Source organism: Anguilla anguilla, chromosome 6 (assembly GCF_013347855.1).
Source record: "Anguilla anguilla isolate fAngAng1 chromosome 6, fAngAng1.pri, whole genome shotgun sequence".
Taxonomy (NCBI): Eukaryota; Metazoa; Chordata; class Actinopteri; order Anguilliformes; family Anguillidae; genus Anguilla; species Anguilla anguilla.
The window spans coordinates 5,123,558-5,141,143 of record NC_049206.1 but is presented as its reverse complement, the minus strand read 5'-3'; the positions used below and the strand labels follow the sequence as shown (position 1 = coordinate 5,141,143).

Here is a 17,586-nt window from a genome sequence, read left to right as displayed (position 1 = left end):
GGAAACTGTGTCGATCAAGACAAAATAGCAACGCCCGGTACTGCAGCTGAGGGTTCGCGATTTACGCATGACGCTAAAACTGCGGATCCGTGCATATATATATATATATATATATATATATGGAATTTAAATGCGACCGACCAAAAGGGCACTCGTCGAGTGAGAGGGCAAAAGGGCAGGGGCTCTCAAGCCACCCTTGAGGTCTATCTGTGCACGTGCTTGACCGTATGAACACTCGGCTAGCTTTTAAAGAGCGTGTGATCATAAATTTCATTATGTGTACGAGTTTGTGAAACAATGATTGTGTTGGTCCACAAGTCTTGGGAAACTATTTATTCAAATGTACACATTTCATTAGGCTACATATTTTTACAATTTGAAAACGTAACGATCATTAACAGAGTTTCAGAACACCATTGGAGAAGTTTTACGTAGAAGTAAGCAGCACATGCTTCTATCTATTTGCTTCACAAACTGGCTTTGCTAAAAGCCAGCTTGTCGGTGAAGTCGAAAACGTCTGTGAAATTGCCCTGACTGCGTACATGAGCCACGACCGACTAAACGGAAAACCTAGCCTACATTAGCTAGACAATAAGTATCTGCACCAACAAAGCACGTAGCGCAATCAAACCAATACACATTGTGTTTTAACTAAGAACAACAAAAAATAAATTGTCAAAATTTTACTTATTTCGAAAGGCAAAGATGAAAGCGTCAATACGTACCTGACACCACCGTGCGCCGAACAATGACCGAAAACAATAAAATGCTATAAATGCGAAACATTTTACAAAACAACTTCAAAAACTATATCCACCCTGGTCCATTAGTATAGACTTGTTAGATGACAGGACGGCTGGCTGTCGTGTCATGTGATTTCACCCAGGGGGTGTTTCTCCGTTACCAGGAATGCAAAGAGGTTCGAATCTATTTTGGCGAGGTCAGGAAGTTAACTCCCACCTTACTGTTTCCTTTTTGCTGCTTGATTCGCTGAAACAGCGTGAGAGAGAGATGTCCCCATGAAGAGGAAGTGGAACAGGAACCGGGACATCGCCTTTAAATTTTTCCTTTCTTACTTTTTGAATAAAAATCATTTTTGTATCACTACCCTTCTAATGCACAACATGGGTCAAAAATGACCCGTATTCATTTCCTATGTTATTTCATGCATGGCTGAGTGTTTCTTTGCTATATCTTTGAAATAAATGTATTTCATCATTTAATATTCCAAGTATTCATTAAATATCTTGTTTTTGATTACCACAAATTATTATTTTTATTTTTCCTTTCTTATTTTATGAACAAACATAGTTTTTGTATTTCTACATCAAATTTACACACATGGGTCAAAAATGACCCACATGTATTCACTATGGAATTTGATATAAACTTTTGATATTTGTAAATGTTTGCAATTAGGAACATATTTACTGCGGACAACTATTCACCTGCCACACATTTCACAATTCAACACGGCTGCTTTTGCACATCTGATACATGTAAGTCTTATTTTACAATTGTTTTACCTATTTTAAGAAAATATTTGATATCTTATGAAAGATAACTGTGCATAATATTTAAACATTAGGTTAAGGTTACCTTGACCTTGACATTCATTACTAGTAAGAAAGATAAATGTCCAATACTATTAGCTAGCTAGCTGTTGACATATTTTATTCTAGCTAGCTAACGTTAGCTAGGTCAACAAAATAAAACTAAAAATATAACAGTATATTGATGTGCATTTGAAAACATTCTTGTGCTTTTGATTTTCTTTATCCAGAGTGTTAGTATGGCTGGTCCCAGTCATTCCAGATTTACTGCTAAAATGGTCATAAAGACTCTGCATGAAGAACAGGATGAGGAAGATGGAGGCAATTCTTGGTCCTGAAATCTCTGACGATGACCTAGACTTTGTGCCACAGGGTCAAGCTGGAGTTATGGGTGTGTCTTGGAATCCAGCTCTCCTAAATGAAGAAGACTCCTTTGATGACATAGAAGACTCGTCTGATGAGTCCTCTTAAGAGGAAACTCAGACCCAGTCTAATAGATTGAGTAAAAAGGGGTCTTACTGGAATGAGCATCCCCCCACTCAGGGCAGAACAAGAAGCCATAACATCCTGAGGAGCTGCCCAGGACCTGCACCCGGTTAAACAGCTGTTTCACCGAAAGATGCCTGGGATTTGTCCATCAGTGACATAGCTCAGAATTTGAATTCAGTGGCAACATGACCATGGTGAGCTATGTGCCGAAGAAGGGAAAGGCTGTTGTCCTCCTGAGCACCATGCATGATGACAAAGCAGTGGATGACAACAGTGTGAAGAAGAAACCAGAAGTGATCCAGTACTATAACAAAACAAAAGGAGGAGTGAACACAATGGATCAGACGGTTCGCACCTACTCATATAAGCGGAGAACACAGAGGTGGCCCATGGTGCTCTGGCACAATGTGCTGGATGTTGCCACCCTCAATGCCTACACAAACTTTATTGCACAACACCCTTGATTACATGGGTGGTGTGACCAATGCACGGAGGCTATTCATCAAGGAGCTGGGCAAAGAGCTTGTCATGCCACATATGAAGAGGCGCATGGAGGGCACACCCCACCTCCAAAAGCATATTACAGAGGCAATGGGAAGATGTGGGATAAAAAAACAAAACGCAGCCACCACCCAGGCACAGGAGGACATCAGACAGGAGGACCAAGTGAAGAGGAAGAGGTGCAAGATCTGCCCCGCTGCCAAAGCCAGAAAAGTCAGCAGCTGGTGTTTCCAATGCACCAGGCCTGTGTGCAAGGAGCACAAACATGTAGTTGTCATTTGTGACTTTTGTGAGGCTTGTAAGCACTGAGATGGTAATTTGCGCTGTACTCATGTGATTTTATTTAATCAGTTTTATTTTCTTTTATTCGGTCACATTCACCACAGTTCACTACAGTACCACAACAGAAATACTACAGTTCAATATCAGTGTTACCGGTTATCAGTGATATATGTATGTTATGTGTGACAAAGTGACAAATAAACATATTTGAAATATTAAATGTATTATTGTTTGGTCTAAATCACTGCTAAAATAATTATTTTAACAAAATAGTATGTCTTTTTAAAATCACACTTGTATACATGGGTCATTTTTGGTCCATGTGTGTAAACTTGATGTAGTAATACAAAAACTATTTTTGTTCATAAAGTAAGAAAGGAAAAATGAAAATAATGATTTGTAGTAATCAAAAACAAGATATTTAATGAATACTTGGAATATTAAATGATGAAATAAATTGATTTCAAAAGATATAGCAAAGAAACACTCAGCCATGCATGAAATAACATAGGAAATGAATACGGGTCATTTTAGACCCATGTTGTGCATTAGAAGGGGTTTGCATAGCTTGTGCATCAAAGGGTTAAAAAAAAAAAAACATTATCACACGCAGCAGGCTAAAATCGTAATTGTGTTTTGACAATGAGCAAAGAGCTGTTTCCACATAATATCTATAACTACCTTAATTCTGATCTTGTGCTCTAGTTTCCATTTGAGCCGTTGAGCCAAATGTAGAGAACTCTGCAAAAGAAAATCTATTTAAGTCAGTATTTGGGGAAAATACAGAGAAATACTCTTGATTAATATAGAGCTGTAAACGTCACCAAGCCACTCCCCTTGTTTTCCCGCAAATTTGTCAATGGGAAAATGAATGGGGCAATTTTCAATAAGGGACATTTTTAGTTACAAGTCGGGAACCAGTTAGCTATTGGTATCCGGTACTCATGACATATGACTCATGAAATATAATATCAGCAGCACGATTGACCCATGAGAAGTACAAGGTACAACGTTGTGTACGTTTAGTACGCTTAGGAACTACACATACCGGTACTGTGCTCACGACGCACGCTTATATCGTCACGGCTCAGCTGGAACACGCTTGCGCCCTTCTATTTCTAGTGTCACTTCGATATCGTATTTCAATTTAAAATTACTGGAAATAACAGATTTGTTACTATTAAGTTATATTGTTTATTTCACATCATAATTGTACGGTAGTGATGACAACAGGATTTCCTTTCAGGGATCTATAAAGTACAACCATAGACCGTATAAAAGAGTACAACCTAACATAACTAATTTAAGACGTAATTTCAAATGGAATATAACGTCATATATATTTTTATCACAACACAACAACAATATAGCTAGCCAGCATGGTTTTCGATAAATTACCGACAATATATTTACTACTTACTATGTTTTAATAAAACTATTTATTAGAAATTGTCTATCTCTTGCCTACCGCACCTGTCTTGTCTAAGTGCACTGTGATTCTGATTTTCACAATGTGTGTATTCCTTTGTAAGTGCTGTGAGCAGACTGAAAGTCTGTGTTACACCGAAGCTTTGCGAAACGAAGTTTCTTTACATCATGTACTGTACAGCATATGGTTTGTAATGACAAATAAACCTGACTTTGACAGCTAGCTAGCTACCTGCTGATCCAGCCATTCCTAACGTTAACGTTAGCTAACCGAAACTTTATAAACGATATCTTTCATGGTGGCGCTAACAGACCCGCTATTCTACTCTGGCTGTATATGGTCTACCTGCTCTACATGGTTGGATTTGGAATGATTTTCTCCCTTCTTAACATTATTGTCCTGACCATTGAACAAATGCATTAAGCTAACCTGTGACACCGCATTTGTCGTGGGTATAGCTAGCTAGCCACCGGTGTTGGGTGCAGTTGGCCCTGCTGGTCCAGAGTCAGTTATTTTCTTCTCCTACTAATGGTTAAAGTTAGGACCTGTGAAGGGAAATCTGATCCCAGACCAGCAGTTAGGGGCAGCCAAGGCACCGCACTTGGTGGGTAGACTTACAAGCACACGTGGTTGTGACGTACATCGTGCGACTTTGATTTTAGTGTAGTTCAGGACCACCAACATATCGTAAATCGACATAAATCCGTTATTTTTCCCTCCATAGATTGAAATAGGGTAAACGTCTCTATTAAGCCCACGTACCATATAAGCCCACTTGCAACTTCCGAGTCAAATTTTAAAAAACTACATCATAATTTTTTGCTGTGTGATGTTTTTTCAAATGAAGCTGCTTGTTACGTAAATGACTTTTTATTGTAAGTCAATCACATTTGTCGATATTGAGTTATCGAAGCACATGTGCGGCATGTGCCTGCTGATCCCAGAAGAAGTTGCAAAAAAACATAGGTGATTTTGGTACCCTCAGAAAATAACATTTTTTGTATATTTCTACTCCTGTTTTTGGAAAGTACTCACTTGTTATCAAAATTTAAGTGATTAGTGTTTTGAATGAGACATATGTTAGAATGTTACCTGAATTAGAAATAGTGTCTTTTGAAATCAAAATATGAGTTTTAGCACACTAGCAAACAGACCACATGCTGCATCAATACAGTAGCTACATAGTATTGTTCATTGCAAAGACATAAAGCATGATAAGCATGTATAGTTATCGTCGTAGGTTTTCGCCAGTCAGTTAATAATTATCTTCTATTTTTGTATGCAGTTTATATTATACTGTTAAATAGACAATAAATGTGTATGTTTATCTTTATTTTTTAATTAACATTTTCACCTGGTGGGCTTAAAGGGGGCTCTAGCAAAAAAATCACACTGTCTGAGGTGGATGTAAATGAGTATAGCTAATTAATTCTCTACATGATCAATTTATACTTTTCATATTATGTTAGTGCACCATATATAGATTTATTTCATATAGTTGTTTTTTTAATGTTATGTGAGTAGAATAAAATATTCTGTCTTTAACCATAAATTCACTGATGTTCCCTTTAAGCCCACCTGTTCCCATTAAGCCCACTTTACTGTGTTTCAATCAGAGACTGTAAAAAATATGGACAAAGCTACTGTGACGTCACCCATTGCCTCTCCGTGGGTCTGTAAAACACGTTTTGAAGCTCAATGGCGGGCGCGGCCATGTTCTCGATTTGGAGCCAAAACCATAGAGTTAAGCGGTCTTGTGATTTTTACAATGTGATTGACAGTCCGGTGCGGAAAAGCCCATCAACCTGAACGAACGATTGCAGAACGAACTTGAGGCTAGCTGACTGTCTGCCGTTATGTTTTAAAATATATGATCAAATGTTTACGGAGTTTAATTTCCATCCGTGACTGTACTGTGTCATGTAATCACGTTATATGTATGACATTAATAATACAATTATGTTCAGTTATCTTCAATTTATGTTTCTCGGCAAAACGAATATGCTTAGCTAGCATACCAGCTTGCCAGTGAGCTAAGGTAAGCTATCCGTGGTTAGCTCACACATTAGCAATATGAACTACAGGGGAAGAACATCGACTGCACTGATGGTCAATCAATCAGAAATGTGTAGACTACTGGTGATTTGACTAGGCTAATTTTCATATAACTGTCTGGTAGACCTGCTGTTAACCAAGCAAGTTATCGTCGTAGGTTTTCGCCAGTCAGTTAATGAGCCATTAACTGCTACTACTCCATCGCCGTTTGTGGTGTTTACTTGCTGGGTGACGCTAGCTGACCGATCGTTCACAAGTCACTTTTTACCGAATAAAAATTAACACTGTCAGCGGTGATTAACAAATCTACCAAGTATTTTAATAACTGATCTACAGGCGTGTAAATATGACAACGCACTTTGAAGAGCAAGTTTTCCACCTGTTGCATAAAGACAAAAATAATGTACATTGAATTTCTAATTATTATTATTTTCTTGCTAGCTTCTAGCTTTGTCACATTCGTGCAGCATAGCCCAGGTAGACATTTACGGAATGTACACGACTGACAAGCCGTCAAACACGTTTGACAGATGGAATATTTGCCGGTTAGGGTTAGCTAGCTAGTCAAATGGCTTGGTAGCCGAAGTTGCGAACTGTTTTAGCATAGGCTACTGGACTACCACATATAGCAAATAAGCGTTAGCTGATTACGCTTTCTGCCAACTAATTATTTGGTTAAGTGGGCTAAAGGAAATAGTAAAAATGACTCGGCTACCGCAAAACTTCAGAGGAGGATTATTTTATGGTCGCCTAGTGCAGCTGTAAATAGCACACGTTATAATGAAACCAATACAAAATGGGATGCCTGCATTTTCTGACTTCGCACAGGTGGACCGTGGTCGGAGCCACAATGTCAAGGCCAAGAAACGCCACCTCCCACCCCAGTGACCACAGATTGTAGCCCCTACTGTAGCTCAGGCCGCCGCAGTAATCCGGAAGTGACGCAAGCTGTACCTCATTGGTCCAGAACAAATATTGGCACTGTGCCCAAATAACGCAATAAATCATGAAATCGACCCATGGACAGTCATAAGACGAATAAAATACACCTATTATGATTATTTGTTCTTGTGAGAAAAAAATTACTGACTTTGTATTTTGATCGCATTTGTACCGTAGACTTACATGGAAACCGGATATGAAAACACCTATACTGGAGCCATCCGTAGTGGCGCTAGTGAGCAACCAGGAACTACAACACCAGGAAATGAGCTTCAAAAACGAAGTCTGGTTTTGGCCGCTTCACCTGATGAATCAGCTCCATAATTCAGATAATTAATACCCATATTTAAATATCAGTGATATTGCATACGTCAATTCATTCTGGATAGGCCTGTGTTCTATCTTAACATTAGCAATAATTTTTTAATCTTTACTTTTCAGATGAGTTTTAGTTTAAGATGACTATAACACAAAAGAACTACAGTTTATGCCCACGCATGATAGAAGCGCAAGTTCATCCTCTGCAAAGCAGGGCTGTAGGGACCTGGACTATTCTATTTGCGCAATCATGAGGTCATTGAAAATCTACAAAAACAAGATGAAAGCCATGAAAGACTTGTTAGCGTAAGACAAAGACAACCACAACGTGGGCAAAAGATTGAAACAAACAAATAAAATAAAGCTTAGACCACCCTATAACCTATGTTATGTTACACTACTAAGATGGAGCATGGAGCAAATGATAACCTTACTAAAACGATACAATCACCTCAAAGAGCATAGGCCTACGTTTAGTCTAGGAGAAAGTAGAAATAGGAGAAATGTACACATCTTTCTTGTTTATTTTGTTTAAGTTATAGGCTAATGATACATGAGCTTCAATATGTTATGACTGATGTCTCCTCATAATGAACTGTGTTTTAATGTTACTCCACAATGAACTGAAGGGTTTTAAAATGTGTTTTTACAATGTTTTCAAACTACTATCCTTAATGTGATTAACATTTGAAAAGTTATTGTTTAATTGTAAATCCTGAAATTGACTCATTTACTATCCTTAGAACATTAGTATTGAACCTGAAATTGTTTTTCATTCAGTCAGTCAGTCTTCAGAAATCTTCATAAAAACACCTGCACTTTCAACCAGCTGGCTGGACCAGAAATTTTGGCCAATTTCAAATGCCAACAGCACACCGTAGGATAGAGATACAGACAAAATGACAACACATATTGAAAGATGAAGTATTGAAGAGCAATTTCCACTATAGTTTTGATTTTGTTCGTAAATAGTTTTTTTGGCTACATTCCAAAGAAGACATGTTGTAAGTTTAGCTTGACAACACAGCAAAAAGTCTGGTCATGCCTATTTCAAATGCCATTTACAGGCCATAGGATTGGAGTGGAGATAAAATGAAAATAGCTATTGATGGTAAGAGATTACAGATTTGAATAGAATAAGTTTGTATTAAGATTTTTTAAATATATATTTATTTATCAACAAATCATGAAGTGGGCTTATTTGGAACACCCATGGGCTTAAAGGGTACATTAGGTACCCATTAAGCCCATGCCAGACTTTTGACATATTTTGACAAATTAAACAATAAAAACATTAGAAATTGGTATAAATGAATTATTGACACTTCAAATGAGAGATTAGACTTTCATTTTAACTAAAATGTTCTCACTTAAATTGGGGCAGTATACATTAAAAATGTCTGAAAAGCGGATTTGGTGGGCTTAATAGGGACGTTTACCCTAAATAGAACCAAGCACCTGCTACGGCAGAGAATGACGGTCCCAAAAAAACGTGAGAAATCTTATTTTTAATCGCTATAGATATTTTACAATCAATGATTTTTAAAAAGTCAATAGGATTTTAACATTGGGCTGTGACGTCACGAACCAGACGCCCCCTGGAGGCAATTTGGCTTACAAGCTAAATTGGTTACACAATGCACTGGCGCGAAACCAAAGCCCTTTTTTTTTTTTTTTTTTTTTTAAGGCCACGATTACACCAGGTATAGAGTAATAATGCTAGAGGATTTTGACGAAAAAAGTTGAGTTGTTGTATTTCTAATGCAAATAATGTTTAGCTAAATGCTTTCAAAAGAGCGCAAAAATAGCTTTCAAAAAAGGCGCCAACAATGCTAGCTTGCTAGCTCCAGTTTGTCAAACACCAAAATGATATCTCATTAGGACGTGAACAAGGTGAATTACAGCTTTCAAAAGAGCGCCACATACGTTAGCTTTAAAAAGAGGCGCTGGCAACAATGCTAGCTAAAAGGACATGAACAAAGGTGCTTTACGGACAGCCGTTTATACATGTCGAATTAGCTCAATTGTTAGCTAACTAAACAGGCCATCGCCGAGATCAGCTAAGTAATGTTAGCTGGTCTTACATTACATTTGCACTGGGCTATTAGCGTTAAATACTCAAAGTAGCAAATATGATATCTAACAGAACACTAACTCAAATTAGTCCCAAACAGACGCCATTTCACCTACTAACTTAAAGCATTAGCAACATTAAGCTAGAACTGCAAACATGCATGTTGAAAGTAGGACTCCATCATTACATTGCAAAGACTACTAACTGAACAGGTCTCCAATGCATTCAGTTCTTCTTGTTAGCTTTTACGGCGGTTGGCATCCAGTATTGCAGCATTAATACATTCAGTTAAAAATATAAAGGCATAATGAAACGCTTACCTGCTCTTGAACGTCGTCAAACACAGATTTTCCCACGGAGAATTTGAAATCCAAACGACCTTCTTCCAAGATTACGTCACAGCAACATGCGCATGTGATTGGATATACCGTCTTCTTCTTGTTTTTCAGCGGGTGTACACAGCTTATTGGTGAATTACCGCCACCTTCTGCTCCGGAGTGTGTATCAGACAATAGATTTACACTCAAAAATCCCTTCACCCTAACATATTTTTTATCCTCCATGCTTTACACAGAGACCTACTATAAATTCCCTATCCATGTCAGCCACCCTAGAACCCTATACCTGCATATCCATCATATCCTATATTAAAATAAATAAATTATTATGAGTTATGAGGACCTTTGCTCAGTATGGATGGAACGGAGAAGACTTCCTGTCCTTCAACCTCAGCAGGCTTCAGTGGGAGGCTTCAACAGGATCTGCAGTCCCCATTACAAGGAAGTGGAACAGGGACCAGGACATCACAGTGGAAACTAAGGACTACATAGATTACATCTGTGTGCATCACCTGAAGAGAAGTTTGTCCTTTGAAGCAGAGGAGAGCCAGGAGACAGGTTAGTACCATGGTCCCATACAGAAATGGAACACACTGCAGTATAGTGGGAAAATGGAATATATTATCAAGTTGTCAGAATATGCCAATATTTTGGGAACTATTCAAATTTGCTCCTGTCATTGTGATATGTGTGTATGCGTGTATGCATTTTCCTAAAAAACAAAAAGGCACATAATTTCAGTATTTAGCATTATGTTACATTTCCCTAAAGGATTCGCAAATCTTATAATGTAACAAAGGTGCAAAGAATTTATTGAAGAAAGGATGGTACCTTACTTAAAATGTGATCTTATATGTCATGAGGATTTATTCAGGAAAACAACATTTTCAGAACAGACCCACAGTAAAATATGTGCCTTTTCCCTGTTCCCATTTGAATGCAAGCTGCCTGAACATTTATGCCTGAATACAGTCCTGACAGCCGTTACACATTTTCACATCCAAAGTACACTGGTATGCCTCATTACTTGAACATACACAAGAGGCCTTCCCTTGTGCACAAGAAAACTTGCCTTTTTCCCACGTCAGCTCAGCCCACAGCTGCAGTATTCGCTAAGAGATCCCTGAACCCTGGGAAGGTTATTCTGACCTACCTAGTTTCAGGATTTCACTGCAGAGACACGACGGTGGAGGTTTATCGGGATGATGACATCATCACTGAAGAAGACGGCCTTTTGTCCTCTGGGATCAGACCAAACGGGGATGGGACCTGCCAGCTGAGAAAGAGTTTGGACATCTCTAACAGCACTGAGGCATCGTATAGCTGTGAAGTCCCGTTTGGAAGTCTTAAACGACTGGTCAAATGGGGTAAAACTGCTCACTGTGACCCGTTTCCATTAATGCTGACTCGCAGAACCAGATGAAATTATTAGTGCTGTGGGAACAAAATGGTGACCCCTATAAAAGAGTGTGGCATGAACCGCCAGTGTGGCTGTCAAACTATAATATTGCTGCTTTTTGCCTTTGCAGATGGGAAAATATGGGACCGGGCTGAACCAAAACAAGACTACAACACGAGACGTCACTACTGGTTTCTTTCCACGACCGTCTTGCTGTGAGGCGACAGTGCTAACCACTATGCCACCGTGTCTGCCCTTATTGTCCCTCCATCAACCCCTACATCACCCCTCTATCATCCCTCCATCACCCCTCTTTCGCCCCTCCATCATCCCTCCAGCAACCCCTCCATCACCCCTCCATCACTCCTCTTTCACACCTCCACACCTCCTTTATTTTTATCTCTCCTTCCTTTAAATGTACGGGATCTTCGTGGTGAATAATCTCCCTCTTCCTTCTCCTCTCTGTAAATCGCAACAGGGCCACTGCAGAGGACACACAAACCTGTGGGTGGCCGTGTAGTCTGGGGTAGGCAACTGGACTTGTAAACCAAGGGTTGCAAGTCAGAGCAAAAATGTCCATAATGAACCTTTATGTTACGCTTCATTGCAAGCCACAAGCCTCCAAATGGCAGTCAGTCACAATTAACTCACCGATATACTGCAAAATCACCAAGAAAGGGCAGGTTTACCTAATAAAGTGGTCACTTTATGACCACTTTATCAATTGCTTGTTTAGAGCTATGGTTGTCTATATTTAAAAATGGAACCAGGCACTATTCTTATTTGAACATGTTGTTATGCTTTTAAATAACAAGCATAACATTACTCAATTTTAGCTTAACTGGACATAGCATGAAGTCGTGTTTGAATACGATTGTTTTCTATCTAGTCACAAAAATTGCTCTTTGCTGGTGACCGGCTGGTACACCAGCACAATCATGGAAAACTGTCTGACTCACACCATAGGAACAAGGGATGTGTTCCTGCCCCATAAGCCATTTACAGCTCGTCGGAAAGCTTCACTTAACTACATCGGCATTCAGTAGCAGAAACAGAGAATTGCATGAAATTGTCCTTTATTTATTCTTCGAGAAACAATTACAAAACATTAAAAGTAAACAGTAATGGTAAACGTTGAACAGAGTTGGGGTGGCGAGGAAACCATTTTTCACTAACATCAAGAACAGCTTTTGAAGGCTGTCTTCGGCGCTCATTGACAGCAAGGCGATTTCTGACAGACAGCCTGACAGACAGTCTGCTCCAAAACTTCTGCGGCTAGCGAACGGTTCCTATTGGTGCGTGTGTACGCACAGGCTACAACAGTTGTACTGCCAACACATTCTAGAATGCATTCAGAACTTTTGAAAAAGCTCCGTGTGTAGAGTCACAATCAGTAATTTGATCACATGCTCAAGCAGCGGTGAAGTCCGTTGATTGAGCACAGCCAGGATTTGGACCGCCCAAAGGAGTTCTATGGAATCACCACTCAAAATGGGAGGACATGCTCGCCATCTGCTGGGCACCCAGGGAATAGCATTGTCTACTGTTAAGCAAAACTGGCTGACTGGAATTCAGATATAGGGGCGACATAGCTCAGGAGGTAAGACCGATTGTCTGGCAGTTGGACGGTTGCCGGTTCAAACCCCGCCCTGTACATGTCGAAGTGTCCTTGAGCAAGACACCTAACCCCCAACTGCTCTGGCGAATGAGAGGCATCAATTGTAAAGTGCTTTGGATAAAAGCGCTATATAAATGCAGTCCATTTACCAGATACATGAAAACTGGCATGTATTATGTCAGAGGTACTAAACTATTCTAAAGTTGATCGCAAAAAATGAGAAAATGTATACTGGTTGGCAAGTGCACAGATTCAACATTCAAGTGTTCAGACACCATGCATTTCCAACACAATACCAGTGTCACTGCTATTAGGATTTGGATTTGGTTGTATAGAGGATAACAAGTTTATCGACAACACTTATATTAGAGAAGAGTACTTATATATTTTGAACATTTGTCAGTTATGAAAATAAGAATCCCATCCCTACACAAAGACAGTGAAACAAATTGTAAAACTTACACAATAGTGTGTTCATTCAACAAATAAAACACAAATAAAAATTATACAAATACAAATATAATCAACCATCGGCAAATATCTTTAGCTTTACTTTTTACAAATACATTATAAATACATTTTAGAAATACTTTAAAGTGTCTTTATTGCTGGACCATAGGCATTTATTTAAAGCTTATTTATCAGCTGTGTTTAGAGTTACCCAACTAATCGAACATTATAATAAAACAAATAATACATTTTATGAATACATTCAACTTTACAACAAATAATGCATTTTAGAAATAGCTTAACTTTTAAAACAGTCAGTATGGAACAGGCCAGTGTCTTAAGTGCCTGTTCTGGCATGGATCTGAAGGGGCTTTTGATGGTATCGGCTCTTTTGCAGTGTTGAAGCTGAGGCAGGAGAGGGCGCTAATGTCTACAACCTGGGAAGCCACTACAACCAGCAAGTCAGAGCGCCACTTATTCTCCTGCCTCTGATACAATATAGTGTACAGATCTTCCAGTCCTGAGATCTTCAGTGCTAAATGGAGACAGCCAGTGCAGTTTGGGAAGGTGGAGGGAGAGGGAAGGCCAGGGGTGCCCTGTTCCCAACTATGTTGGGACGTGCCTGTTTTGTTCTCCCTAAAAAAGGGTCGCAAGGCTGTGCTCCCCAGATGCCAGAGGGGCCCACAGTTGGTCTGTCCTTCTTCTCATTGATGTTGATTGGCCTTCCAGCTGCACGGTCTCTTTATGGTGTCGCTGCAGTCCAGTAGTACCTAATTGCACTTTACAAAGGTCATTATCTTGTGGCATCAAGACGATGAATCCACTGAGCTGGGTTTCATTAAATCTAGGCTCCATCTGCGTGTCAAAAAGCATCCAGAGTCCTCTGTGCGCTGGTTTGAATTCACTGGTTTAACACCAGCAGTATCTTTGCAAGTGGAATGCTTCTATATTGCACTGGTAAACTGTAAATAAATAAATTTCAGTAAATCAGTAAATAAATGGAAGAATCAACAACATTAAATTCCCATCAGCCTTCTCTCCTTTATGGCACATATAATTTATGGTCATTTTTATGGCAATTCGGACTGATATAAATGTATATAATGATTCCACGGTATCCCTCAATGTAAGAGAAAAGATAAAATGCTAGAAATGCTCCTTTAGGGTCGTGATTCTGTGGTCAAAATCTCCTGTTTCTCACCTGTGTGCATCACCATCTGAGCCCTAGTAACAGTATGGTCAAAACGAGTGGTAACATAATCCACCAGTAGTGATGTCTCCTGTTGTAGCCTTGTCTTGGTGCAGCCATGTCCCATATCACCCCATCTGAGAAGGCAAAAAAAACAGCAATATTATAGTTTGAGAGTCACACTGATGGTTCATGCCACACTCTTTTATAGGGGTCACCATTTTGTTCCTACAGCACAAATAATTTGATCTGGTTCTGCAAGTCAGCATTGAGGGAAACAGGTCACAGTCAGCAGTTTTACCCCATTTGACCAGTTGTTTAAGACTTCTGAACTGGACTTCACAGCTATACGATGCCTCAGTGCTGTTAGAGATGTCCAAACTCTTTCTCAGCTGGCAGGTCCCATCCCCGTTTGGTCTGATCCCAGAGGACAAAAGGCCGTCTTCTTCAGTGATGATGTCATCATCCCGATAAACCTCCACCGTCGTGTCTCTGCAGTGAAATCCTGAAACTAGGCAGGTCAGAATAACCTTCCTAGGGCTGAGGGATCTCTTAGCAAATACTGCAGCTGTGGGCTCAGCTGAAATGGAAAAAAGGAAAAGGCAAGTTTTGGAGGGGTGGTTAGGTTGCCTTCTGCAGGCGAAGAGGTAGCGGTTTAGCAAGGAAAATACAAGCTTTTTTGTGCACAAGAAACAGCCTCTTTCTTGTGTATTTTAGAGTAATTATATTCTAGGTAGTCCCAGTGTACTTTAATGTGAGTATGTGTACATATTAGCAGGGCTACATTTAAATGCTCAGGCAGCTTGCATTGAAATTGAAAAAAGATCAATTTAAGTAAGGTACCATCATTTCTGTAAAAAAAAAAAAGCAATAAAAAAGAATCATTTGCAAGCTTAAACTCATTTTCAGGTGTACTCCTGGGTTTCTTTTTGCTCACTGATTTTGTAACCGAACATTTTTTTTAATGTGCAGATGCATCTTTTTAACACTAACACTATGTGTTTAAAAAGATGCATCTCCTATGTATACGTGTTTGTATATATACACACATGTATACGTACACATGTATATTACATAAACTTCTGTGAAATGAGAATTGTATTTTCAAAAAAAAAAGTCACATATTTACAAGACACTATGTGACTTTGTCCCAACATGACTTTGTTCCCAACATTGAGGACCCCCATTTCTGTAAGGACCATGGTACTAACCTGTCTCCTGGCTCTCCTTTGCTTCAAAAGACAAACTGTCCGACAGATGCCTCACACAGATGTAATCTATGTAGTTCATAGTTTCCACGGTGATGCCCTGGTCCCTGTTCCACTTCCTCTTCATGGGGACAGCAGATCCTGCTGAAGCCTCCCACTGAAGCCTGCTGAGGTTGAAGGACAGGAAGTCTTCTCCGTTCCATCCGTACTGAGCAAAGGTCCTCATAAGTCTTACACCAGAGTCAGGGTTTCCCTCGATCTCACAGCCAAACCTCCCCTGCAGGACAGCAGCACCTGAAACACATTGATGTACATGATGCAGTGATTATACCTGCATGTACTGCATGGTCTTTACTTGGAACTTTAAACAGAGGTACAGGAGAGAAAAAAACATTTTTAAAAATCTGAAATATAAAGGCTCTCACTTACCAGACATGTTAAGTCCCGTGTCATTTTTTAAGATGTCAGTTCTGCCTCTGTTCCAGTGCTCCATATTAAGGCGTTTGACAGACTTCCACAGAGAATGGCCTCTTCCTTCACGCATCCAATTTCTACGGGGCACACTGTCCATGCCATTGCTACTGTAGGAGTCGACTGCTTTGCCATCGAGCCACAGGACACAAGTGAACTCATCAGTATTCACTGCAGTGTAGCAGGTACCCAGAAGGGAGTGACTAACTGGAAGACAGAGACACAGGGAAAGACAGATGTCACAAAGTACCAAATATGATGTTCAACTCAAAGCATCCCTGATCCAGTACAGAACATTTTGACCCTATCTGGCAACTGCAAAAAAATATATATTTTTTTAAAACACAGACTTACATTTTTAAGGTTTTGGTATTACTGATGACATTACATGAAATAGTAAAAACTTTGCTCCACTTTCCATTTTGGGAAGTAAAAAATCTCTGGTTTTTTGGCCCAGTATAAATTTGGGAACCCCCATGTGCTGGTCAACATAACTGCCTTGGAGAAGTATTACATCTGAGGAAATCATCCAGTTACTACTGAGCCCCCTAGACACCACACTGACATATTTAGTGATTTGGGGTGTCTAGGTCATGTGACCAAAAAACTATTGAATTTCCAAAATTTTAAATATTCATATAAAATAGCATGTGAAGAAAATGGACAAAGCAAAGGCTGTGCAACATATGTCAGTACTCGGTGAGCAATCCAATAGGGATTTGGGGTGTCTAGGTCATGTGACCAAAAAGCTATTGAAATTCCTAGCTTTGAAATATTCATATGAAACTGCATGAGATTAAAATGGACCAAACAAAGGCTGTGCAACCTGTGTCTATTGTTTGTGAACAATTTAAAAGTGGTTTGAAGTATCTAGGTCCTTTTGTCTAGGAGCTATTGAAATTGAAAGAATGTGTAACCTGTAATTTGTTGACGGTCCCTAACCACTTGCATTGGCTAAGCGGAAAGTAGGGAACAGTCGGGGATATAAAACGATACGAGACTGTGTGTCTGAACATCTGTCTGAATGTCTGAATATCCAAGGTTGTAAAGACCGTTGCATTGTCTCTCTAAACCCCGGGACAAAGCGGGAAAGGGTCGGCGAGACTGGGTGTCCGAATATCTGTTGAATATCCAACTTGAAACCAACTTCACCTCGGTCCAATACCGAGAAAATCCGGCTGACGACCAACCATACGAAATGTAACTGGTGTGTACGATAGAAATGTAGAGTATTTGACTAAAAAAGTACATACGTTTTTTATCGATGTAG

At 39.5% G+C, this 17,586-nt stretch overlaps 2 protein-coding genes and 1 long non-coding RNA gene across 6 annotated transcripts in view; 1 reads left to right on the top strand and 2 right to left on the bottom strand.

Moving 5' to 3' along the window:
* Positions 1-896, bottom strand: part of LOC118229583 (major histocompatibility complex class I-related gene protein-like) — an 81,023-nt gene extending 80,127 nt beyond the window's left edge. Inside the window, exon 1 of the mRNA XM_035421661.1 lies at positions 726-896. Coding sequence (XP_035277552.1) covers positions 726-786 — 61 coding nt within the window. The 5' untranslated portion in view covers positions 787-896. The remainder of the gene's footprint in view (positions 1-725) is intronic.
* The window catches only part of LOC118229610, a 71,823-nt gene extending 60,286 nt beyond the window's left edge, over positions 1-11,537 (top strand). The window contains exons 1-3 of one of the 2 annotated variants that reach the window (XR_004765694.1): positions 10,322-10,539; positions 11,070-11,348; positions 11,511-11,537. This is a non-coding gene — a long non-coding RNA (uncharacterized LOC118229610). Of the gene's footprint in view, positions 1-10,321; positions 10,540-11,069; positions 11,349-11,510 lie in introns of those variants that run through there. The other variant, XR_004765695.1, reaches the window with a different exon arrangement.
* The window catches only part of LOC118229597 (BOLA class I histocompatibility antigen, alpha chain BL3-7-like), a 59,045-nt gene that overhangs the window by 34,242 nt on the left and 7,217 nt on the right, over positions 1-17,586 (bottom strand). For 2 of the 3 annotated variants that reach the window (XM_035421697.1, XM_035421698.1), the window contains exons 2-3: positions 16,275-16,523; positions 15,849-16,139 (exon numbers count right to left, since the gene is read on the bottom strand). In XM_035421697.1, the coding sequence (XP_035277588.1) occupies positions 15,849-16,139; positions 16,275-16,523 (540 nt within the window). Of the gene's footprint in view, positions 1-13,088; positions 14,339-14,649; positions 14,775-14,938; positions 15,218-15,848; positions 16,140-16,274; positions 16,524-17,586 lie in introns of those variants that run through there. The other variant, XM_035421700.1, reaches the window with a different exon arrangement.